The sequence below is a fragment of the Natrix helvetica genome, assembly GCF_964273705.1.
Source record: "Natrix helvetica genome assembly, chromosome: 1".
Lineage (NCBI taxonomy): Eukaryota > Metazoa > Chordata > Lepidosauria > Squamata > Natricidae > Natrix > Natrix helvetica.
The window spans coordinates 242,766,045-242,791,695 of NC_138548.1; the positions used below are offsets into that span (position 1 = coordinate 242,766,045).

At 44.9% G+C, this 25,651-nt stretch overlaps 1 protein-coding gene across 1 annotated transcript in view; it reads right to left on the reverse strand.

Moving 5' to 3' along the window:
* The window catches only part of PGS1 (phosphatidylglycerophosphate synthase 1), a 114,610-nt gene extending 93,369 nt beyond the window's left edge, over positions 1-21,241 (reverse strand). Inside the window, exon 1 of the mRNA XM_081936797.1 lies at positions 21,061-21,241. Within this exon, the coding sequence (XP_081792923.1) occupies positions 21,061-21,161 (101 nt within the window). The 5' untranslated portion in view covers positions 21,162-21,241. The remainder of the gene's footprint in view (positions 1-21,060) is intronic.
* Positions 21,242-25,651: the final 4,410 nt, after the last annotated feature.

A 25,651-nucleotide genomic window follows, 5' to 3' on the forward strand; every position in this document is an offset into this window, starting at 1 on the left:
GGCAAAGTGCTTTTCTGTGCTTTTCTGTGCGTCTGGCGTTTAGGTAGATAGCCTGATGTCCTAAACACCAGACACACAGAAAAGCACTAAAAAGCAGCTGCTGTTGGGGAGCGCGAGCCGGCGGAGCGTGCTCAGGAAGGTGGGGAATGGGATCACGTGTGCTGATCCATTCCCCGCCTTCCTGAGCACGCTCCGCCAGCTTGCGCTCTGCAATCCCCAACAGCAGCTGCTTTTATGTGCGTCTGGCGTTTAGGTAGATAGCCGGATGTTCTAAACGCCAGACACACAGAAAAGCACTAAAAAGCAGCTGCTGTTGGGGAGCGCGAGCCGGTGGAGCGCGCTCAGGAAGGCAGGGAATGGGATCACGTGTGCTGGAGACCAGTGACGTGCGGTGAGAGTTACGGCTGGTGAGGCTGGTGACGTCATCAGGAAGGCGGGGAATGGGACCACGTGTGCAGGAGGCTGAGGCAGCCCCCACCTTCCTGAGTGAACATTAAGGGGACCGCGGAGTGCACTGATCCGCGTAGCCTTGCTTCCTCCACCGGCGCCAGTCCCTTCCCCCCCACTCCTTCAAGGTCTTCCACCAACCCAAAGCCCAATCCCCAGAAGCCTCCCTCGGGCCTTCTGCATCCCCCTAACTCTTCCTGCATGGCTTCTTCAGTGTTGTCACCTCAGCGAAGCCCTGCCTTGGCAGCCAGCAAAAGACCCGTTGGCTCCCGGGAATGGCCCCACATCAAACGAGAGACTCACCTACAGGGCGGGCCTCTCCCGAGCCGCCGACTCCGAGAAAAAAATCGGGGTGAGGGAGGGAGACGCACAAAATGGGGGCAGGAGCTTCCCAGGGGTGTGGGAGAGGAGGAGGAAGAAGAAGAGCCTGTCCAAGGCTTGCAGCCGCCGGCGCCCACAAACGTGGGCCCGTGGCGGTGGGTTCCTTTGCGTTTGCTTCCTAACGACCTGAGAGGTGGTGTGCCGGCTGTGTGGTTGTCAAGCGGCTTCACGAATCGCTGCCCAGGAAAAGCAGCTCCGCGGGGCCCAGCGGCAAGGCTTGAGCGGGGTGACAGAACAGCCGCCTGAATGGGAAAGCAACGAAAGGGGCTGCATTTTCACCCCGCTGAAGCCTTGCTGCCTGAATGGGAAGCCGTCCTCGCTGCCCCTTTCATTGCTTTCCCATTCAGGCAGCTGCGTTTTCACCCCGCTGAAGCCTTGCTGCCTGAATGGGAAGCTGTCCTCGCTGTCCCTTTCGTTGCTTTCCTATTCAGGCAGCTGCGTTTTCACCTCGCTGAAGCCTTGCTGCTGAATGGGAAAGCAAGAAAGGGGCTGCGTTTTCACCTCGCTGAAGCCTTGCTGCCTGAATGGGAAAGCAAGAAAGGGGCTGCGTTTTCACCTCGCTGAAGCCTTGCTGCTGAATGGGAAAGCAAGAAAGGGGCTGCGTTTTCACCTCGCTGAAGCCTTGCTGCCTGAATGGGAAAGCAACGAAAGGGGCAGCGAGGTCGTTCTCCAGTCGCTTTCATGGCTTCGTCATCCGGGAGCGCCAACAACATTTCTGCCTCCGCAGCTCCCGGGCGCGGCTGACGGATGTATGTAATATTATAATATTATATATATATATAGTATATAATATTATATACTATTATTTCATGAAGAGAGGTGAGGCTCTGCCTCCCCTGCCTCCCCTGACCGCACGTCCCTGCTGGAGACTGAGGCAGCCTCAGCCTCCAGCACACGTGGTCCCATTCCCCGCCTTCCTGATGACGTCACCAGCCTCACCAGGCGTAAACCTCACCGCACGTCACTGCAATTAAAGTATAGCTATTGTACTAAATCATGGTCTGTTTGATCAAAGGGTTTTTCAATCACCTTTTTACTAAATATATGTCAAATAGCTGAATTTATTCAATACACACTGTCCCAAGTAAAGGTTGGATTCACACCACAGGTTAAGCTAAAGCAAATAAGTGTTATTATGATTTTGGGGCGGGCAAACCAAAGCGTCACAGCCGCACACAGCCCAACGTCAGTGGCTGATCAGTGACAATATATTTTGCGGTGATAAAATGTACACAAAGTCCTATTATAAGTACTGATATACGTAGGTTCAACATGGTTTATAAAAACTGCTCTTCAAAGGGCCAGGGGAAATAAAACAAAAAATCCTGGCTATGGTTAGCAAAGTAACTTGTCTTCATCCATTAGGTTTCACTCAGGAGTGGGCTTCAAAAATTTTAGCAAGGGGTTCTCTGCCCAGTTGATGGGTGGACGTGACCATGGTGGGCATGGCCTAGTCGGGTTCCTGCACCACAATGGGGAGGGGGCATTTTTGCCCTTCCTGGGCTCCAGAGGCTTTCCTCCAGGAAGGCGAAAATGGTCTCTCCAGGCTCCAGAGACTTTCTGCAGGCTGGAAACGGGCCGGTTTCTGGCATTCCCGAATTTCCACTAGGCCAATTTTTTTGCCTTCCCTGAGCCTCTGCGCATGCCCTGCACTTACCTGCATCCAAAATGGGCTGCATGGGGACTCCTGGAAGGGGTGCAGTGGGTGGGGCGGGGCCAGCCAGGAGTGGGATTTGGGGGTTCTCCGAACTGCATAGAATCTTAGCTAGAGATTCTCCTGAACCTCTGTGAGCTCCCAACAGCCCACCCTTGGTTTCACTGGTCCACCCTCAGATCTCTCTTTCCATCAGCCATTGAGTAAAAGTTGCTCCAGTTTAGCACAATCTATGAAACCCGCTAAAATGATAAGAATGGGAATTTAATAGTGTGTATTTGTATAGCTGCAGCCTGAATCAATAGAGGGAGGGAGGGAGGGAGGGAGGGAGGGAGGGAGGGAGATAGATAGATAGATAGATAGATAGATAGATAGATAGATAGATAGATAGATAGATAGATAGATAGATGATAGATAGATGATAGATAGATAGATAGATAGATAGATAGATAGATAGATAGATGATAGATAGATAGATAGATAGATAGATAGATAGATAGATAGATAGATAGATAGATAGATAGATAGATAGATAGAACAAACCCCGGGCAATGTGATCTTGTCGCCGTTAAATATTCTACCCATTCCAACTGCTGGACCTCCCAATAAGAAGCAACATGAGTAGTGAAAATCCACAGATGAGAAATATGTGATCCCCCTTGGTATTCCTTCCTTCCCTACAATTTCCAGTATCTCTTCCTGCTGATCAGACTAGCTGGGGTTGCAGGGAATCATTTGGTAAGATTAGGAAGGCCCCAGATTCCCAACTGCCACTGATAGCGAAAAATAGTTTTTTCCTGATTGTACGTGCCATAATTAAACCTCTACATTAAAATTCCATTTGGAAAAACTGATGGCTGTTCAAAGAATTCCAACAATTAGCACTCCCATGCATGATCTCTGTACCAGTTTGAAGCCAGCTTTGAACCTCCTTGGTCCCTACTTGTACCCTGTATCCGAAGGCTGATTTATTATATTTCTGGTTCAGAGAGAGTGTGTTGGGAAACTCAGTCATGCTAGCCATTTGGCCAAAATCCTAGAACTCTGTGAGGCTTGTGGATGATCCCTGCTTACTGGAAACTGCCTCTTGCAGCCTCTCAGCTTCTCAGCACCTTTGCAGCTCCTCCCTCGTAGGTATTATTCAGATGTTTTGCAGACAGCCAGCGAAATGCCCGATGTGAAGTAAGGATGTAAACTTGAAGCGAAATTCTTGTATTCTAAGTAAAATCAAACCAATTGTTGCCATCACAATTACCATCAAATACTGCTTTTCCCATTGTAGGAAGTTAGCACCCACCCCTCTCCTAGAAGAATGAAATATCCTAGGAGATACTAAAAAAGCAGAATATTATATTTCTCTGGATAAGAAATGGAGAAACATGTTTTTAGGTAGGAAACAGACTCACTCTTAATAGCCCCCACCTTTGTCAATGGGCCATTAAAAGGCCTGATCCAGTCTATGCTACATAACAAAGATCTCCCTCCTTCAGTTCCAGGGTGATGGGATTAAGGCATGATAGTATTAGCCCATTACCCATCTCACCACAGGGCACCTGGGAAGAAGCAATGCTCGACTAAACGTGGACTCAAAGCACAGCCTACAGAGTTGCCCCTGCATGGCCCCATGGGAGTCTGACAACCAATCAGAATACAAACTCAAGATCAAAACTCAGAGAGGGCATAAAACCAAGGTCTTTCGGCATCTCTGTCTCTTTTCTTCTTCACCCAACATCTGGAAGCATGTAATCCCCTTTTTCTGTTCAGGAGTTCAAGCCATGTGGTCCCATCCACCATTAAACCATCTTTCCAAGCAGCCTCCATGTTTCCAGTGTCTTTTTCCACACTTGGAACTGAACCCAGAAGGACATTTCTTCCAACACTATATTACGGCAAGATAGGAAATACCATAATATAGGGCATATTCTGCTAAAACAAGGCTCTGCAATTGTGGAACAATGGTAAAACTGTACTGTTTCCCAGTCAAAACACAGGATAATTTCCAGCTGCATCCAATTCCGGCTCTTGGTTGCATGTTCCTGAGTCAGGGATAACCCACTGAATAGGTCAAGGAAGGGAGGAGCATAAGGCTTCCCATTCTTCAGGGACTGATCATCTTTGTGCCTGGATTTCTTCACACACAACTTCCCAGAGCCGCTTAGCAAAGCACTGAACCGCAAGTGTACATTTACTGTAAATGGTCTCTGTTCTTTCATTCCCTGCTCTTTCATTCTCTTAGTCTGGGCTGTGATGCTTCAAGACAATCCAAGAAGGAGAGAGAGGGGTTTACCTGTCCGTGTGCTGCGCATGACAACGTGGATTGTGTTCTTCTAAACAATTACTTCACTCCTGATTGCTTTGAAGTCTTTCGGTTTCATTCAGTGCATGCAGAATAACACAGACTTCCATCACACTTCTAGTTAGTGCCTCGCTTTGCAGCTTAACAGCAAATTATTAGAAACTTAGCATAAAGCGTTCCAGCTGAATGTTGCCTGGCAAGCTCAAGTTTTATTGGAATGCAACACTTCACAGAGCTTGCAACGATCTCACTAGCACAAAGTTCACCATAGAGGGCAGATTTGATGGCACACCGAACAGAAAGCTTTTGCAGCCTCCCAGTACATTTGTTAATCGCTTTAATAATCAATCTTTCTTTGCATCCACTCCGTAGTAGCCTATTGGAATGCTTTGAAACCACCAGATCAATGTACACATATATAACTGGACATATGCAAGGATGTTTTCTTGGCAGGATTTCAGGAGTGATTTGCCTTTGCTTCCTTCCTAGGGTGGGAAGAGAGTGACTGGCTCAAGGTCACCCGTCTGGCTTTGAACCTAAACTGGGACTAGAACTCAGGATCTCCCGGTTTCTAACCACGAAACCATCCTGACTTCTCTTATAAATTATGACATGTCTTTAAAAAGCAGGTTCAGACATTGCGTTATGGCTGTCCTTTTTTTTACAAAAAATTAAAATCTCTGTATAGTGATATAATTAGTGCAGATCTTCTTCTTTTTTTGTGTGAATTATATCAGTTAGTGCAGGGGCGTCAAACTCAAGGCCCAGGGGCTGGATCCTGCCCATGGGGTGCTTAGATCTGGCACGCAGGGCCACCCTGGAAACAGCGAAGGACCGGCCTGTGGTGCCTCTGCCAGCAAAAGCGGAGCTTGGGAGGGCTTCGGCCAGCCGGGCCAGGTTCCGCCTTTGCTGGCAGAGGCCTGCAGGAGGTCGTCACAACTGAAAACGGAGCTCTTTTGCTGGCAGAGCAGCCAGGCCACCACAGGCACCCTCGACACGAGTGACATCGAGCTGGCCATGCCCACCCTGGCCACGGGCCATCGAGCCCCCCCCCCCCGGTTAAATACAACACTGATGAGGCCCTCAATGAAAACGAGTTTGACACCCGCAAGTGTCTTTGGCACCTACACTTGCCATGATTTAACTGCATGTAAAATCACACACTATGCACAAATCAAGATGTCATAAAGACAGAAATGATGAATTAACCAATAAATTCCCTGAAGTTTGTGGGTAGGAGGGTGTGTGGCTGTGCCATTGCTATACAGGTAGTCCTTGACTTACCAGAGTTCCTTTAGTGACCGTTGAAAGTTATGACCATTTTTCACACTTATGACCGCTGCAGCATCCCCATGGTCACGTGATTTAGATTCGGATGCTTGACCACTGGTTCATATTTATGACGCTTGCAGTGTCCTTGGATCACGTGATCATCTTTTGTGACATTTTGATAAACACAGTCAATGGGGAAGCCACATTCGCTCAACAACCATTTGACTAGTTTAACAACTGCAGCGATCCACTTAACAAATGTGGCAAGAAAAGTTGTAAAAGGGGGCAAAATTCACTTAACAATTTTTTTCACTTAGCAACATAAATTCTGGGCTCAATTGTCGTCGTACGTTGATGACTACCTGTGTTTTGTTCAAGTGACTTTTCAGAGGATTGCCATTCTGATGTTTCCTCTGTTGGGAAGCTATGATGTTTAATCCTTGAGTTTGAAACTGGTCTAAAAGTTCGTGCCATGACGACATGGGGATGATTGACCCGCAAACCTAAACGAAGAAAAAAGATCAGTAAGTCAAATTGAATGACCGGTATTTTATTGAGCATCTGATGGATTCTATCAGAAATTTATGCCCCCAGATTCAGGTGACATGAAACCTACTTTTCCCTACTTCTTCCCTCTTTCCCACCAAACACATACAAACATGCAAACATTTTTACTATGCTATCGTTCAGTGATAGACTCTAGATAGTTCTAAAATTTATTTGTTATTCTGTGACATTCTGTCTGGCCTAATAAAGATATTACAACAGTAAGCATTTTGACATCTCTCCAGTGGTGGGATTCAATTTTTTTTACTACTGGTTCTGTTGGTGTGGCTTGGTGGGCGTGGCTTGGTGGGCATGGCAGGGGAAGGATACTGTAAAATCCCCATTCCCTCCTGATCAGCTGGGACTCGGGAGGCAGAGAATAGATGTGGGCAGGGCCAGTCAGAGGTGGTATTTACCGGTTCTCCGAATTATTCAAAATTTCCGCTACCGGTTCTCCAGAACTGGTCAGAACCTGCTGAATACCACCTCTGCATCTCTCTCCTGCTTCATGTATGACATCAAGGATCCCGGATTTAGATGTCCAAAGGAGGAATCCTAAATTGAAGAAAAGGAAGCCAGTTCAGTGTGGTGACTTAAAGGCAATAGAGTAGAAACTAGGGATCCATGATTTTTACTCCTACCTTATGGACTACCAACTGGGTGACTTTGAGGAAGAGAAAGAAAGAGGAAGAAAAAGATAGACAGATAGTCTCCCTCCCTTTCTCCCTTCCTCCCTTCCTCCCTCCCTCCCTCCCCCTCCCTCCCTCCCTCCCTCCCTCCCTCTCTCTCTCTCTCTCTCTCTCTTTCTTTTCTAGGAAACTGACGTAATATGAATTACACCATGTGTTTAACTTATCAGGTCTTTTCATGGAACTGAAAGCTCTTAATCGTAGTGGAAGAGCACAGGCAGTGCAAGCAAGCAACGGGAAGGAGGAGGGAAAGTATTTTGGTATGTTTGAAGGGTAGGCAAAGTTGGTTTTTTAAAGTGCTGTTTACATCTCCATGGCAACATACTTTCTGTTGCTCCATCTCCAGTGAAGCTACGGTAAACTCGTAAAAGGCAAATGGGCAGCTGCACATTCCTCACTTGTTCCATGAGCAAAACTGCTCTCAGAGCCCAGACCTTTCACTCCGGCCAAAGCAACCAAGCTCTATGAGCTCATCAAATTCTTCTCTCCCCCATCCCCCACACCGCCCTGCTCCAGCCGCAAGCTTTCCCAGAGAAAAACCAAGAGAAACGGGAAGATGGATGGTTGACCATCTTTGTCTTCCTCGGAATGGAACGTTTTGTACTCAAGTCTTGGTCAAGATCTAGAGATATGATTCTAATAAGCACAGGAAATTCTTCTGATCTGTAGGAATAGTAATCTGCCCAAATATGTAATGACTTTAAGAAGCATAAATGCAAGGAGGAAGCGAGAAAGCTTGAGGCTGTAGTAGTAGTACCATGTTCCCCAACTTGTTTGTTTGTTTGTTTGTTTGCTTGTCAAACATGTACAGGTGTAAGTATGAATATGGACATGAGCAAAGGAAATGAATGCAAATAGATGGGGACAATAGCAGTGGTGAAATTCAAAACTTTTTACTACCGGTTCTGTGGGCTTGGCTTGGTGGGCGTGGCAGGGAAAGGTTATTGCAATATCTCCATTCCATGGCCAGCCAGAGGTAGTATTTGCTGGTTCTCCAAACTACTCAAAATTTCCGCTACCAGTTCTCCAGGACCACCTGTCAGAACCTGCTGAATTTCACCTGTGGACGGTAGGACATGGATGTCAGGCACGCTGGTGAGCTCATGCACAACCCCTTTACGGACCTCTTAGGAATAAGGTGAGGTCCACCATAGACAGTTTATGGTTGAAGCTGTGGGGGTTTGAGGATGTAACAACGGAGTCAGGCAGTGCCTTCCAGGCGTTGACCACTCTGTTGCCGAAGCCGTATTTTCCGCAATCGACTTTGAAGTGGTTTACCTCGAGTTTAATAATTTAATAATTGTACATTTGTACAATTTTACAGTTTAATAATTTAATAATTGTATTGAGTTTGTTTACCTTGAGTTTGAGTTTGTATTTTTATTGGAGTAAAGTTGCATAAACTTGGCATCTTGGAGGCAGCCCGTTGAAGAAGGTTGCACTGGACTTCAAGACCTGTCTCAGTCTGTTTCAAGAATAGGAAGTCCTCATCTGCCTTGCGGTCTTCAGTCCTGTTTCAGAGGTGGTGGTTTCAGTATTGGCAGTATTTCTAGTAATCGTAATCTTTTCTAGTAAACATAAAGTGCACCTGAATTATGTTGGCGGATATCTATGGCCATTTTCACTGATCACACACAGATGTTTTATGGGGATGCAGAACTGAGGACACAGCGCATACAGAGGCTTCCCTGCACACTTTAGTCACCTTACAGTACAACAGTGCAGCTTGCACCAGTGGTGGGTTTCCAAATTTTTTACTACCAGTTTGCTCTCGTGCTCTCTCTTGCGCACGTGCAACGCTTCTGCGCAGATCTGTCCGGGTGGATGGGCGGAGCTTCCCGCTGCCGCTACTACCAGTTTGGCCAATCCGGGCCGAACTGGGAGCTACCCACCTCTGGCTTCCATCAGAGGTGGTATTCAGCAGTTTCTAACCAGTTCTGGAGAACCAGTAGTAGAAATTTTGAGTAGTTCAGAGAATTGGTAAATACCACCTCTGATTGGCCCCGCCCCCATCTATCCTCTGCCTCCTAAGTCCCAGCTGATCAGGAGGAAATGGGGATTTTGCAGTAATCTTCCCCTGGAGTGGGGAGGGAATGGAGATTTTACAGTATCCTTTCCCTGCCACGCCCACCAAGCCAAGCCCACCAAGCCATACCCATAGAACTGGTAGTAAAAATTTTTGAATCCCACCAGTGGCTTGCACTCAGTTTGGAAACCGTAGCTTCAATAAAGGCTTCATTGCCCTTGAAATGGCCTTGGGCCTGAATCATTTGTCTCTGCTTCACAGGAGTTGTTTTGTGATTGGACAAGCCATATTTTACCTTCCTATGTCATCTCGCTGTTTGTGAAATAAAAGTAATAAACTGGTGTACTTAGCTGAGCAATGAGGCTGAGCAGCAGAAAGGCTCTCTCTCTCTCTTTTTTTTTTTTTCCACAAGTTCGAACTGCCATAAAGAACCTCTGAAGTAATAAAATATAAACATGGTGGAAAAACAGCATGCTAATCCAGAACACCCTTAGTCATTCAATGAGTTTGGCATAGTTGGCATGCAACATTGTGAACTTGATAATAGTACTATAGCAAAATTATTCCCATAAGAACAGTGCTATAAAACCAATGAAATTAATTTCAGGAGTCAGACTGAAGAACAGAGGGCAAGACTACATTACAGTTTTAAATCAATTTAAAGCCTATTTAACTGTTATGGCTCTCATCCAAGGAGACTGGGAACTGTAGTTCCGTCAAAGGACTAGGAGTTTCTAATGAAGCTGGAATTCATTGGCATCTAATGCACTGCTTGTGGCAGCAACTTTTTGCAATAATTTAAATCACTCCTGGGAGTACTTTAGGCTGATGTAAGATGTGTGAATACACTTTTCTCAATAGATCCTTTAACACCGCTTGATCTCCTAAAATAGAATCATTTGGATGTATATTTTAGTGTAATAGTGAAGATCAACAATGGCCTGAAATACATTTTCATTTATTGGTGTGTTTCTGATAATTTGCAATATTGGGAGGATTTCTATTTCATAATTATCAGTAAAAGCAATATGGAGAAGAAATGGAGAAAAACATATCTTAGAGTAACCAAGGCTGGATTTTTAATGTGAAAAAAACTATTTTTAATGATGAGATTTTGGGTAAAAAATGAATAATACTTTCTCTATTAAAATGTTCTTAAGAAATAAACAAATCTCTTAAATTGTACTCCTAAATGTACTTACTAGGAAATGAAAGATCAAGCCAAAATCCAAGGAATTTGGGCTGGATTCTCAGTTAATCATGCTAGGGTTTTTTTTAAACTAACAAGGAAGTGCCTTATCATTGTCTTACTTCCAAGTAAATATGCATAAGATGATTTCATTAATAAAGTTTCACAGAACTCTTGCCAAAGAATTCTATATGAGTCTACTATTACTGAAAAATCAATCCCAGTGATTCAATAAGTTCTGCTAAAAGGCCCCACAGATATTGTAAAGCAAGTGAAGAAACAATTTGGGCATGTAAGTGAGTGGCATTCATTCATCTGATGTCAGGAAATATATCCATTCTGACTTGGCAGCCTATTTCACCTAGTAAAATGCTATCATTAGGAACTTCCTCATCATACTGAGCCCTGAGTTTGTTTCTATAGTGATTGTTTACTTCAGTGACCAAAAATATTTTGCTACTGTTAAGATGTATTTACAATTATGTTATGGGAAGTTTTATCCACTAAGTGTAATGCAAACAGCTTCCTGGAATTAATCCAACATATTTCCTCCACCACCGCCCTATTTACACGATTGTTATGATTTTCTGGAAATATAATACTGGTAAGTAGCAATAATGCTCAATAACCCTGTTGGAATAATATCATGTCTCCCCGAAAATAAGACAGGGTCTTATTTTCTTTTGACTCTCGAAGTAAGCATTTGGACTTATTTTTGTGGAGGTCTTATTATTTCTGAGGTGCAGGAGGCAGCGAGCCTGGTCACCTCATGGCTGCTGCTATGTTGCAATATTCTGGGGGCGGGTTTATTTTAACATGCGTGCTCAAAAAGCCTGATTAAGCTTATTATCCGGGGAGGTCTTATTTTCAGGGAAACAGGGTGTGCAAAGAAATCCTAAATGCAGAAGTCTACTAGTTTAACAGGTATCTTCACAATGTATTCAGGAGTCACTGGGGATGCAAAATGTGTGCTGAAAAGGTTCATGTGACAACCAGGTTGTCCATCCTAATCGTAAGAGATATCCTTAGGTGTAGAGTATTTTCATATATTTTATAAAGTTAATATCCTTCATAGATTCCCATTGTTGGAACTCCCTTTTTGGAACTGTGAAAACATCCCCTGGCCAATAGATGTAGCTGAAAATGTATCAACAGGACATGAGTATGATATCCTCTGGAATTCCAAGAAACTATTACATTCATTCCAATTCTTAGAGCAACAAGACATTCTAAGTGCTTCATGAGCTGTGGATTTCTATGGCAAGCAGCCACTTGAAAAATATGCTGCTATGATACATAGATATATTAATTTATATACATAGGAGCACAGATTAGCACTCAAAAGATTGCCAAAACTCCTGGTCTCATGTCGGATTTTCAGAAAGAAATCTTTCCTTAGATCTGTTTATTTTCATTATTCTGCTACAGCCTAATGTTCTGCAAATGTATTGGTACTTCAATTTCCAAAACTATTGGCCTGTGTGGGCCTTGGTCTAAAGAGCCCAGACTCTCTTTTTCAGTAAATCTGCTCTTGTAATCTGACCAGAGACAGGAGAAAGGATGAGTTATCTCCTAACTTTATTGGGCTAATTTTCAGCATTCAAAGATAATCTCCAGATGATTTTTTAAAAAATTGATTGTGAGTTACAGTGAGTTACAATTCCAGAATCTTCAGCCTACTTTTACATAGTGAAAAATGCTGGCCCATAGGTCTCTATCCGTCTCTAATATTCAACTCCATGAAAATCCCTTTCTCTCAACGCCACACAACAAGATATGTACGATTAAGGAAATCTTCATCAGTTCCTAAGTTTCATTAATATTTTCTTCTCCAAAATCCAGTATGTCCTTTGTCTTAAATGTTGTACCTAATTGCCAGAAATAGCCCTACCTTTCATTTACATTTGCTTTCTGTCAGAGGTGGGATTCAGCCAGTTCACACCAGTTCAAGTGAACCGGTTGTTAACTTTTTGTGCAGTTCAGTTGCACTGGCTCATCCCACCACTGGCTGGCCCCTCCACACCCTGCTCCTCCCAGCCACTCCTTATCTCGCCTCACCCATCTTGGCCAGTGCCTAGACTAGAGTGATGCCCACGGCATAGCTGCTGCTGATCCCTGGCTCCCTCTCTCATTCGCTTGCAGTGACCACACGGTCCCCGTGGCCCAACTTTCTGCCTCAGGTACATGCCTTCCCTGATCTCCGCTTCTCACCCAGCTGCCTCCCCCGCGCTGCGGCCTACCTTTCTGCTGCCTGAGCTCTCTGCAGTTTCCCCCCACAGAGCGCCTCACCTTTTGGCTCCCTTTCTGTTGCCTGTGCCTAAGCCAATCTCTACAGCAGGGGTGTCCAAACTTGGAAACTTTAAGACTTGTGGACTTCAACTCCCAGAATTCCCCAGCCAGCCATGCTGGCTGGGGAATTCTGGGAGTTGAAGTCCACAAGTCTTAAAGTTCCCAAGTTTGGACACCCCTGCTCTACAGGCTCCCCTCCAGCGCACCCTACCTTTCTGCTCCCTTTCTGCCACCTGCGCCTTCCCCGATCTCCGCAAGCTCCCCCCCCGAGCACCCCACCTTTCTGCTCCCTTTCTGCCGCCTGTGCCTTCCCCGATCTCCACAGGCTCCACCCCAGCACCACATACCTTTCTGCTCCCTTTCTGCAGCCTGTGCCTTTCCCAATCTCCTACCCTGTCTCAGAGTCCGAGCTCTGGACCTAAACCAGTATGAAAACGCCACACACATGTAGGCTAACTGGCTTTATTCAGCCAGACTCTGGCACAGAATGAGTTCTAGCAGAAGCAAAACAGCATTCTGTAATGATACAAAGTCAGTGCTGGCAGCTTCCGCCTCCCAGCACGCTTTATCAAAGCGAGCCTTGCACTCTTTCTCCTGTCTGGCCTCGCCCCTTCATCAGTCATGTGTTAGCCTAGTCTGCGAGGCTCCCGCTTTCAGCCTGGAAGGCCTCCTGCAACCCTTTGCCAGCAAAAAATGGAGCCACCACAGGCCAGTCCTTCGCTGTTTTCCCATGGGCCAGGTCTAAGCACCCCGCCAGCCAGATCCAGCCCATGGACCTTGACTTTGACATCCTTGCTCTGCGACATTGCCTCCACCTCACCCTGAGCCCACAAATGAGACAGGGTTAAGTTTAGGGTCATCCTTAACTTCACCAGTATTCACAAACTATTTCCTCTCTTGTTCTGACAGCTTCAGAATAATCCATTAGGCTTTGCCACCTGTTACCTTGGAAGGAAATCAGGGGATTGCGGAGACTCGCAGCAGAGACAATAGCCGTGGAGGAATGGCTGGTGAGAGCAAATTTCATACAGGTCCAACTTTTGCTGATTCAAGATGGGCAGCTAGTAGCTCAATTCAAGATGAGGAAAAGCCTCAGAGCTTCTCCTGAATACAGGTGCCTGCTATCCCCAGCCTACCAAAATGGGATCCAGGATTGGCTTAGGCCAGTGATGGCGAACCTATGGCACGCGTGCCACAGGTGGCACGTGGAGCCATTTGTCAGGGCACGCGAGGCGCTGCCCTGTTAGCTGGCCAGCATGCATGCACGCGCTGGCCAGCTGAGTTCACCTTTTTAAAAGCCATTTTTCGCCCTCCCTAGGCTCCAGAGGCTTTATAGGAGCCTGGGGAGGGCGAAAAGAGCCTCCCCCGCCCTCCCAGAGGGCCTCTGGAGGCTTCAGGGTCCGCCTGGAGGCTTCCCTGATGCCTTCGGAATGCTTAAAACAACCCTCTGAGCAAACCGGAAGTGACTTCCGGTTTACTCGGAGGGTGATTTTAAGCGTTTCGAAGGCTTCAGGGACCGTCCGGAGGCTTCCCTGACGTCTTCGGAGCACTTAAAACCACCCTCCGAGCAAACCGGAAGTCACTTCCGGTTTGCTCGGAGGATCCTTTTGAGCGCTCCGAAGGCTTCAGGGAAGCCTCCAGACGCTCCCTAGGGCCTCTGGAGGGCCTCCGGGGCGGCGGGGAAGGCTCTTTTCGCCCTCCCTAGGCTCCTATAAAGCCTCTGGAGCCTGGGGAGGGCGAAAAAAGCATGTATAAATTGGGGGGGGCGCACGTTGTGTGTGCATGCGCACTGGGGGGGTTGTGCATTGCATTATGGGTGCGGCACGCCCGCACACGACCCCTCTGTGCTCCCCCCACTTGTGGCACGCGAGCCAAAAAAGGTTCGCCATTGCTGGCTTAGGCTCAGGCAAGCGGAACCAGAATGGATTTTATTATATGTTTTTCCTCTCAACACCTGATGGTTGTACAAATCACTGTGCTGCTGTTGCCACTGGATCCATTCTCTTGGTAGAATAGAATAGAATAGAATAGAATAGAATAGAATAGAATAGAATAGAGCAGAGCAGAGCAGAGCAGAGCAGAGCAGAATAGAATTCTTTATTGGCCAAGTGTGATTGGACACACAAGGAATTTGTCTTTAGTGCATATGCTCTCAGTGTACATAAAAAGACAAGGTACATTTGTCAACTAGTTTCATGATTACAGTATCTGGATGTTAATTTTTGTGCAACAAAAGCAAGGGACTCTTATCTCCATAATTGGGTAAATTCCTACAGAAAGAAATTCCCATTAAACCTGGCACTTTTCTCCTCCTGACTATAGAAAGCAGGAAATGTCACTGTATTTGCATAGAGTGTTTTATACAGAAAAGGGAACTAGCGGCTGGGAAATACAATACCATTTCCCTGGTAGAATAGACTCCAGTTTCAACAGGCCAACGTCATGTGGCCACAGCAGTAAGGAAGTTGCATCTTCGCTAGACTCTTTGTGATTGACAGAGGCCAGGGTGGTATTTCCAGGAAACTTTTTGATGTGGAGGAACTCCTACGCAATCGTTCAGGGAAATAGGTTCAAAGAAAGGAAAGGGAAATATCATAATACTATTCAAAGAGGAAACCAGAGATTCCTCACAAGTCTGAGTATCGGAAGATATCCCAGTTTCTTCTAAAAGCCACTCACTTTATTGAGAAAGTTGGGGACTTTTATTACAATCATTCCAGGAGTCACCCTTTCTGGGAGCAAGACAGACTGAATTCAGATACCTTAATATTACTGTTCCAAATTGACATTTTGATTTCTGAAAGTCCTTTACAAACATGGTCTGTGTACTCTTCAGAATTACTGCATACCTTTGTGTTTTCTGCATTCCTCTGTGCATGTGTGAGTGTGCGATCAGAACTAATACCTAAAATAAAACTCTAGTTTAGGCTTATGGGAGTTGTGTCTGGGTATCTGAGGAACCACCTAATCCTGAGGGACTAACCCGCCCCACACATTCCAGACCACTTTGGATCCCATTGGCCAAAGAATTTCAGATGGCGGGGCCCAGGAGAAGAGCCTTTTCTGCTGTGGCCCCGGCCCTCTGGTCTTATATTCTCCAGTCAGAGGTGAGATCAGCCCCCATACTCCTGGCCTTCAGGACAGCCTAAAATTTGGCTCTGCCAGTTGGCCTGGGGCCCTGTCCAGAGCTTGCTATATTTTTATTTATTTATTTCATCAAGTATGAGTTAGATAACATATATAAGTATAGACATGATTATGAATATATGAAATAAATACAAATACAAGGGAATATTACAGACCTCTTAGGAATGGGGTGAGGTTCGACAGTAAACAATCTAAGGTTAAAGTTTTGGGGGTTTGGGGAAGAAATAATAGCATCAGGTAGTGCATTCTAGGCATTGACAACTCTGTTACTGAAGTTGTATTTTCTGCAGTCAAGTTTGGAGCGGTTTACCATAAGTTTATATCTATTGTGAACTCGTGTGTTGCTGTGGTTGAAGCTGAAATATTCATTGACAGGTAAGACATTGTAGCAGATACTTTTATGTACTACACTTAGGTCAGATCGAAGCCCATCATCTTGGATTTTAATTTTAATGTTTAACTTTTTATTCTGTTTTAACTGTTGTTGTTTTTTGCACTTTCTAACTTTTATTGCATTGGAAGCTTATTAGGGAGGTAGGTGGCATAGAACTCCATCTATCAAACATAGGTGGATTGTTGTACGTGTACACATACGCACACACACACACCAATCTGGAATAACAGCATATGCTTTGGTGGTTGTGGGAAAGGATAGCTAATAAATGATAGAGGAGAAGTACTTGAGTGAAATGGCATAACATCACTTTAAAAAGTTTAGGGGAAAATATATTCAGTTGTATCTCCAGCTCCTGGGGATAAATAAAACACTCGTCCGTCCAGATTTCAGTCATTTTCCTTCCTTTCATTTTAAGCAGAATTTACTGTTTTATCAGCTGATTTGCCTTGAATTTCTTTTGGCATGATGAGAGCAGAGTTGTTTTGGTTTCTAAGATGGCTGAGTAAATTTCTATTCTAAGAAAACGCTTTTTGGAAAATACCACACTTGCATGATGCATGTACAATAATATTTTGGAGGAATGTTTTAATCAAAGCTTGGTTGCTACGACAACAGACATTGTCCATAATTCCTGTCCACCCCACACACACACCCGTTACGCACACACACCATTGCCATTTCCTCCCTAAATTGGGAAGACACTCATTGCCGATGACAAGAAACAACAATGTCTCATCTCACAGGCATTAGAATGCAGTCACCCAGGCAAACTGCTCCTCCTGTCTCCATGAAGCTCCTCCAGAAATCTTGAGTTTTAAAAGTTTGAGGAGATGCCAGCTGACTATGAGGGGGAAACAGGAGGAGGAAGGAGTTTTAGGAATATTTGCCACCTTGAGTTACTTATAAAGTAATAAAGATGGGGTAACAATCTAACCCATTGATCAATAAAGATGGGCCAAGCTGGTTTGGAGCTGAAGAGAAAACCTTACTGGAGGACAGAGTTCACTTAGAAAAACTCTTCCTTCCTTTCTGAAAGTTCACTCGTCGCATAAGGGTCATATTCGTTTTGGATCTAACCATGAGACAAAGATATTCCAACAGCATCTTTTTTGCTGCTTACAGTAGTTTGAATGACATTGCCTTCCCTTCATCCCCAACCCATGAGGAAGGCAACCATGTCATCCTTCACTGTGCTGAAAAAGCCTTCTCTGCTTCTGACACTCTCCGAGATGGAAGGAAGTCAGATGACTACCAATGATGGGGGACAAAGATAAATAGAAAAGAGATAGAAATTAGCAACAAGGGACAGCAAATACCGTATGGTTACGTTGTGTTTTGCTAATTCAAGGTTGGTTACAAAGCACTCTATTCTGGTCATGGGGAGAACCCATACCCATGATGGGGAAACTATGGCATGCGTGCCCAAAGTGGCATACACTTTGGGCACGTCTGGCATGGGTGGTATCACCCGTTCCTCTACTGGGTTTCTGGCATGCATGCGCACCGACTATCAGCTGGCCTTTGTGTGTGCAGAAACTGGAGGAGCTGGTCTTCTGTTTTCTGGCGTGAGCATGTGCGCCACCAGCCAGCTGATCAGTGCACCAGTAACTGGAAGATTTTGGAAACCGGAAGTTCATTTTCCGGTGCGTGCATGCCCCCTAGGCAGCTCCTCTTCCGGGTTGCGGCCCAGACGAATGTGCACATGCTCCCTTTTCGGCACTCGGTGCCAAAAAGGTTCGCCATCACTGACCTATACTATAGGCTGGCTATTTTTATTTACCAAAAGAATCCCATTGGATCCCTTCTAAATCTGCCATCCTGAGGTTAGATATTATTTTCTGATGCATTTTTTGGTAACTCTGTCCTCTGAATGAATGCCAGCATTCAACAGTGTGAGCGTGAGTATGTATTAAAATTGGAGCAAGTTATCTACGGACGCAAAAAGTAATGAACTACAGGTAGTCCTCAACTTACAGCCACAACTGAGTCAAAAATTTCTGTTGTTAAGCAAAACAGTTGTTAAGTGAATTGTGCTTCATTTTGCAATTTTCCTTGCCTCAATTGTTAAGTGAATCGCTGCAGTTGTTGAGTTAGTAACACGGTTGTTAAGTGAATCTGGCTTCCCCATTGACTTTGCTTGTCGGAATATTGCAAAAGCTGATCACCTGATTCCCAATTTTGAACACATGACACTGGGAATGATGCAATGGTTGTAAGTATGAAAAACAGTTGTAAGACAGTTTTTCCAGTGACGTCGTAACTTTGATCGGTCCCTAAATGAACTGTTGTAAATCAAGGGCTGCCTGTGTTGTAATTCTTTTGCTCCCCACCCCTTCCATCCCTTGTCATCAATATTAAAAGTCACAGAGTCTGTTCATCCTTCGGCACATTAAATGAGACAAAATTATGGACTTAGCTATTTTATTACACAGTCTTCTGTTAAAAAATTAAAAATGTAATCCTTTACTTGGTCGAAAGGTTTGGGCAAATTCCAGATGGTAAATATCATCTTTTAGAAAAGTGAAATGAAAGCTCAGTTGCCCTTATGACCTCACACATATGACAGTGTCCCAGTCCCTTAGTGTATTTCAGTGGTTCCTCTTTTATGCTCTACTCAAACTGCCTAAGTTAAACTTACCAGGGCAGAGCAGCCTGGAAATCCTTCTATTCCTGTAGCACCACCATACTGTGTGTGTTTTGTCCACATACATATGGATCATATGCTAAGGAACACCTCTCTAATTTTATAAGATAATCAGGTGCCAAGCAGCGTCTTCACTGCCGTTATAAGTATGATTACATTTTAACCTCTTCCTTTAATGTTATGTCATAATACTCTTTTTCTATCATCTATCTTAATCATCCAAACCATAAATCATGTGTTCAATTTTTTTTATTTTTAAGCAAAAAGTCCGTAAGAGGTTTTCAGCAGGGGTGAAATGCTACCGGTTCGGATTGGTTCGCCTGAACCAGTAGTAAAAAAAGCTAGTGGTTCAGGCGAATTGGTATTTCCTGCTTTCTAGCTCATCTAAATCGTATGGCACAGCGGATTCCCCACCACCACCTGTTCTACTTACCTTTGCAGGTGCGCTCAGTAGCAGGCTCTGCCCACCCACCTGGACATCCGTTTTTGATGCTCTGCACATGCGGGAAGGTCCTGCGTGCACTCACATTTGCAAACCGGTAGCAAAGGTAAGTAGATTTCACCCCTGGTATCCAGTCACCAATAAATTTCTCTAACCAAAGAAGGTAGTTTATACATCTCAGCAAGATTTGTCAATTTCATCAACCACCCCTCCATAATGAGAACAGATAGTCCTCAACTTAATTTAGTCCTTAACTTATAACAGATCCCGCAAAAGGTACTTACTACCCAGTTCTGAAGTTCCAATGGCCACCCCTCAATACAATCACATATTGGTTAGGTTTATCAGCCCACCCACCCAATGATCTTGGTGGAACAATAAAAATCTAGTCTGGTTCACAACTTGTGCCGCTGTAACATGGGAGTAGATAGGAAGGACCCGCTTTGGATTTAGATAGTTTTAAAAGATTTTTCATCCTGCCTTTATTATTTTTATAAATAATTCAAGGCAGTGAACCTATCCATAATACCTTCCTCTGCCCTATTTTCCCCACAATAACAACCCTATGAGGCTGAGAAAGAGTGATTGGCTGACAGTCACTAGCCAGCTTTCATGGCTAAGGCAGGACTAGAATTCACAGTTGTCTACTTTCCAACTCAGTCCAAACTGGGCTCTCTAGAGCCATGATGGCGAACCTATGGCATGTGTGCCACAGGTGGCACGCAGAGCCCTCTCTGCCGGCATGCCAGCCATTGCCCCAGCCTAGCTCCACTGCGCCCCTCACTGGCCAGCTGGTCTTTGGGTCTCTGTCACTCATGCACGGGGGGGCACGCTCGCATTGCATTTTGGGACCTCGCTCAGCACTCCCACGCTCTGTTTTGGCTTTCAAGTTGATGCAGGAAGACTTCCAAGCCCAAAATGGGGTGGGGCGGCGCGTATGGCCTCCCCATGATTTGTTTTGGCTTCCAGGTTGGTCAGGAGGCCTTCCAGGTCCAAAATGGGGCATGGGGAGGCATGCCCCCTCTGCACCCTATTTTGGGCCTAGAAGGCCTCCTGCACCAACCTAGAAGCCAGAGGGGGTGGGCCGCATGCGTGGGGGTTGGGGGGTGTCACACATGCATTGCATTACATTGCTTTCGGCACACGACGACAAAAAAGCCATCACTGTTCTAGGGGAAATGAAAGCTGAATCCTGCGGCCTCTTAGCTTGAGCTCAATTGGCTAGATGTTTTAGGGAGCAATTTTGTGCCACCCTTAAACTAGGGGGATTATCACACCTCCCCAGTAAGGATTTTTGCAGATGGATTCATTTGAAAAATGGCCTGAGCAACATGCAGAAAAATGTAACATTTAGGCAAACTCACGTGCCAATTTTATAAAGAAACACATGAGTTTATTTATTTATAAATGTATTTGATTTCACCTCACCACAATCTAATAGACTAAGCAGCTTTCAAGTGCAATAAAAAAAAAAATCTCCAAGCAAAACTGCAAACATACAGTGCAGAGAAGGAGAAACTCAAACCGCAAAGCATAAGGTGTCCCCATCCAAAAGGCGTCCTAGTACCACAGAACAAACATCCAGTAGAAGAGCTCAATCTTGAACATCTTCTGGAAGCTAGCTTGGTAGACAAGTCTTACCTCAGATGGGAGGTCGTTCCAAAGGGCTGGGTGTCACCACCAAAAAGCAACACTTTTGACCATCCTTCTCCTTGACCTTCCAAAAGTGCTGAGGAATCCATAATTTGTTCTCACGTAATTGCAACATTTGGGCCAACATCATTAGGGAGATGCAGACGTCCATGTGGTTTGGTGCTGAGACATAATGCCTCCTATATGTTTAACAATGGCACTTTTAACTGCGCTTGGAAACCAATAGGTAATCCATTCAGGGCTTACAAAATAGGCGTCACGTGTTCCCACTGATGGCTGCCAGGGAATATTAGGAGTGTTGCAATCTGTATCAATTGAAACTCCCAGGTGGCTTTTAAAGGCAGACCCATGCAGTGTGTTTTGCAATAGTCATGGGGATGAGGGTGTAAGCCGCTATCACAAGATCCCCTGAGCCAGGGATGGGTTCCTGCCGACATCACTGCCGGTTCGGCGTGCAAAAAATGCACACGTGAGTATTTAACCTAAAAAGGTCTGCGCATGTGCACAACATTAGAAAAGGAGAGGAAAAAAATACATTTTTGCAATGAAGATCGTTCTGCACATGCGCAGAACAGACAATCAAGATGGTGCCGCCGAGGATAGAACTGGTTCGGGCACGTGTCCGGCCGAGTTACTACCTACTCGGCCGACTGGGCCGAATCAGTAGGAATCCACCTCTGCCCTGGGCCCAGGAAAGGCCACAAACGATACACCAGTCAAAGTTAGGCAAAGCCTCCATCTGCCGCTCTAGAAGGAGCCGCAATTCCAGCAGGACCTCCAAGTTGTGGATCTGCCTCTTCGGGGATCAATGGCTTCCCATCCACAATAATCAGGGGTGAGTTGCTGCCAGTTCTGCAACCCAGGCCAAAATACCACTACCAGTTCACCTGCACCGGTGCAAACCGGTAGCAATCTACCTCTGACAATAATCACTGGGTCTCAAAGGGAATCCAAATCAGGGGTGAGTTCCTGCCGGCATTACTATTGGATCGGAGTCCAAAAGAAATGTGCCCACAGGCGCATTTGCACTTTAAAAGGTCTGCGCATGCGCACAACATTTAAAAAGGAACAAGAATAATATTTTTTCAATGAAGATTGTTCTGCACATGTGCAGAACAGAAAATCAAGATGGCGCCGCCAAGGATAGAATCAGTACGGTCACTTGTCCAGCCAGTTACTCCCTATTCAGCCAAACCGGTCCGAACCGGTAGGAACCCACCTTTGATCCGAATGTATAAGAGCAGTTCTGTCGTGCTGGAGCTTAATGTCAATATCTACCTGTTTCCTTCCATCCGCGCATTGAGATGTACTTCAGTGGGATGAATTACCACTCCAGAAAAGTCTGATGTGCAAGATGAGACTGGAAAACAAACTTAAATTCGATTCCTGTGAAATATAGACTAGATACAAAGTCAGGATTGAAAACTGGGCCCGAGTTCCACATTCAGGATGCCAAGAGAATTGTGCCAAAGCTGAAGTTGGATCAATATTTATTTATTTATCTGTATATTTAAAAAGAAGAAGGATGATAAACACATTTGATATTTCTTAGAATTTGGTGCGCGGGATTCCAAACGCTCATCCAAACCGGCTACTGCAAAAATAAATTCAAGTAATTGCTTTGGCAGCTCTGCAGAGTTCCTGCTTGGATTATATATAAGAAAACATGGGAAATGTGTTACACAAACTGTCCTCAGGATAAATCGAAAGGCCGTAATTGTTTAGAGTGATTTATCCAGGCGTCTTGTGATGCTCTATATATACCACTGTTCTCTATTCACAGGATCACATGAAACACATGCAGGAAAGCGAGAGGGGAACAGATAAAAGCCACAGCCAACTTGATTCTGTGTATTAGATAAGGAGGCCTTAAAAGACAGAAATGAAAAGTGACTTTATGCCGAATGCAAAGCTTTTAGATGTTTCCAAGCAGCTTGTCCTGAATTAACAAAAATGCTTCTTTACCAAAATGGTCACTTCCCAGCAGGCTTCGCAAAGCCTCTCTTCTGCTGGTGGGAAGCTGGCACCTCCCCCCACACACACACACACCTTTGGGGCGCCTGGGTTCTCCCACCTGGCATATTTCCAGAACAAGTTTGCTTTGATTCCATACAGGTTGAGCAAGAAGTAGTTCCTCCCTTCCTCCCTTCTGCCTATAGGGCAGCTGGCAACCAGTAAAAGCGGGTGAAATAGCGCTTCAGCAACACTTACACAATTATACATGGTGCCTGCTTCCCGGCAGTCTGTACACAACCCTCACATGCTCTAGTTTTATAATCCGCCTGTTCTACACCGATCATGCACGTACACACCTACAAATCTAGTTCACCACCCTTGATTCCTCTCACCTAGATCTCAGGTTACCACCTTGGAATCCAAGGGCTATATATTCTATGGTTTTTTTTTGGAGGACTCCTATGTTTCACACCACAGCTTTAAATGAAAGAAGCTGAAAAGGCAAGAGAGGGAGCTCCCCCCCCCCCACACACACACACTTCAGTGTTTTTCTTTACGGTTCTACCAATCAGGTATTTCCAGTAAGTGTGAACTGTTAGTTGGCAATTATGGGGATTGGTATCTAATACATCTGTAAGACACCAGTTGGGGAAGAATTGCTTATATGCTGCTTGTTAAATATATGAAATGTTTTAGGACAGATTACTATTATCCCAATAACATCAGCAATGTGCATTTTAATTTATCCACTGGACTCCTGGTGAGTATTTTAAGGCTCTGCCCAGAGTATGGGAAACAGATCAGGAAAAATCCTAATAGCACAAAGGCAATATGATACAAACTTTACAGAAATGAGGTGGGGTGACACACAATTGGAACATAGCCCTGGAAGACGACAACCGGAAGACTACAAGAAACAGACTCTACAGAAGAAATAGAAATACTATACCACTGTATGTGTTTATCTATTTTTCAGTCAGATATACAGCTCACTGTAATTCTAAAGGATTGTTGGTGATTCACAAAGATAAGCACAGAATAAATAGTTTGCAATTAAAGTACACAGTTAAAAAAAATCTGCAAACCAATGACCGTAACAAGCAAAAAATGCAAATTGTATCAATAGCACCAGGCTATGACCCATTCGAATTGGCATCTGGGACATGATAAACAATGCAAACAATTGATACAAACTCAAGGTAAACTGCTCCAAACACGATTGCAGAAAATACAACTTTAGCCACCGAGTGGTCAATGCCTGGAATGCTCTACCTGACTCCGTTGTTACATCCTCTAACCCTCACAGCTTCAACCTTCAACTGTCTACTGTGGGCCTCACCCCATTCCTAAGAGGTCCGTAAAGGGGGCGTACATAAGTGCACCAGTGTGCCTACTGTCCCTGTCCTACTGTCCCCATTTATTTGTATTCATTTCATGTCCATGTTTATACTTATACCTGCTATCATGTACATGTTTGACAAACTAATAAATACAAATACAGATATAAAGCCTTCTAGAAAAGCTGCTTTTGGGAAGATGGTCACAGTGGGTGCTAACTGGAGGATCACTGGGAGGTCATTCCAAAGGACTGTCAATTGTGGCCCCTCTCACCTCCCTAAAGAAAGGGACCACTAGCAGCTTTACTCTGGCAGATAACCTGGCACCAGTTACACAGAGAAAGCATACTCCAGCATGGAAAATGTGGGTAAGGATAAAAGGAAACAAAAAGAAAATAACATAATCCTAGGAATTATTGTAGCCTATCTAGATAGATAAACTAGATGGGTGAGTTGTTCCTGTGCCAAATAAACAAGCTTTTAAAGAGTCAAGCAATTGTGACAATGGGAGGTTTCAGTTATCTCCAGTGGTGCAATTTAGCTGATTCTATCTGGTTCGGGCCAACTGGCAGGGGTGGCAGCGGGAGGCTCCACCCACCCACCTGACATCATCACATCCTGTTTTTGATGCTCTTCACATGCACAGAGGTGGCGTGTGCGAGCAAAGCAAGCACATGCGCGCAAGCTATCACATTTGCGAACCGGTTGATTTCACCCCTGGTTTTCTCTATATCTGCTGGGAATCTAACTCTGACAACCTTGACAGAATTCCAGCAAATCCCTGTCTCCTCTTGTTCACAACTTCATTTGTCAAAAGATAGAAGAAAGAAAAGGAAGTCAGAGGGCCTGGATCCAATCCTTCTAAATAGGGAGGAACTGGAGAAGTGAAGATGACCCAAACCTCGAAGAGAAATTCTATGACTATGTTTTTCTTCAGTTTGTGATATCAAGGAGAGAAGAAATAGAAAAGAATCAGACTTTTATGCCAAACTTCAGAAGAAGAGATTTCAATTAACTAAGATCTAGCGGCTTAGACTACAGCACCATATACAGAGGGCAAACCCTGCTGCCTTCTGAGCAATGAAGATGTTACCTAGTTGGATAATGAAACATCTGCAACAAAAAAAACACCACATAAGCTCTGAGAGCACCAAGCACTTCGCAGCTTTTGGATTTGTTGCAAATGTCGCAGGGGTGGACTGCTACGGTTTCACCCAGATTCGGGAGAACCTGTAGCTAATGTTATGGTTGGTTCAGAGAACCTACAAATCCCACCCCGGCTGGCC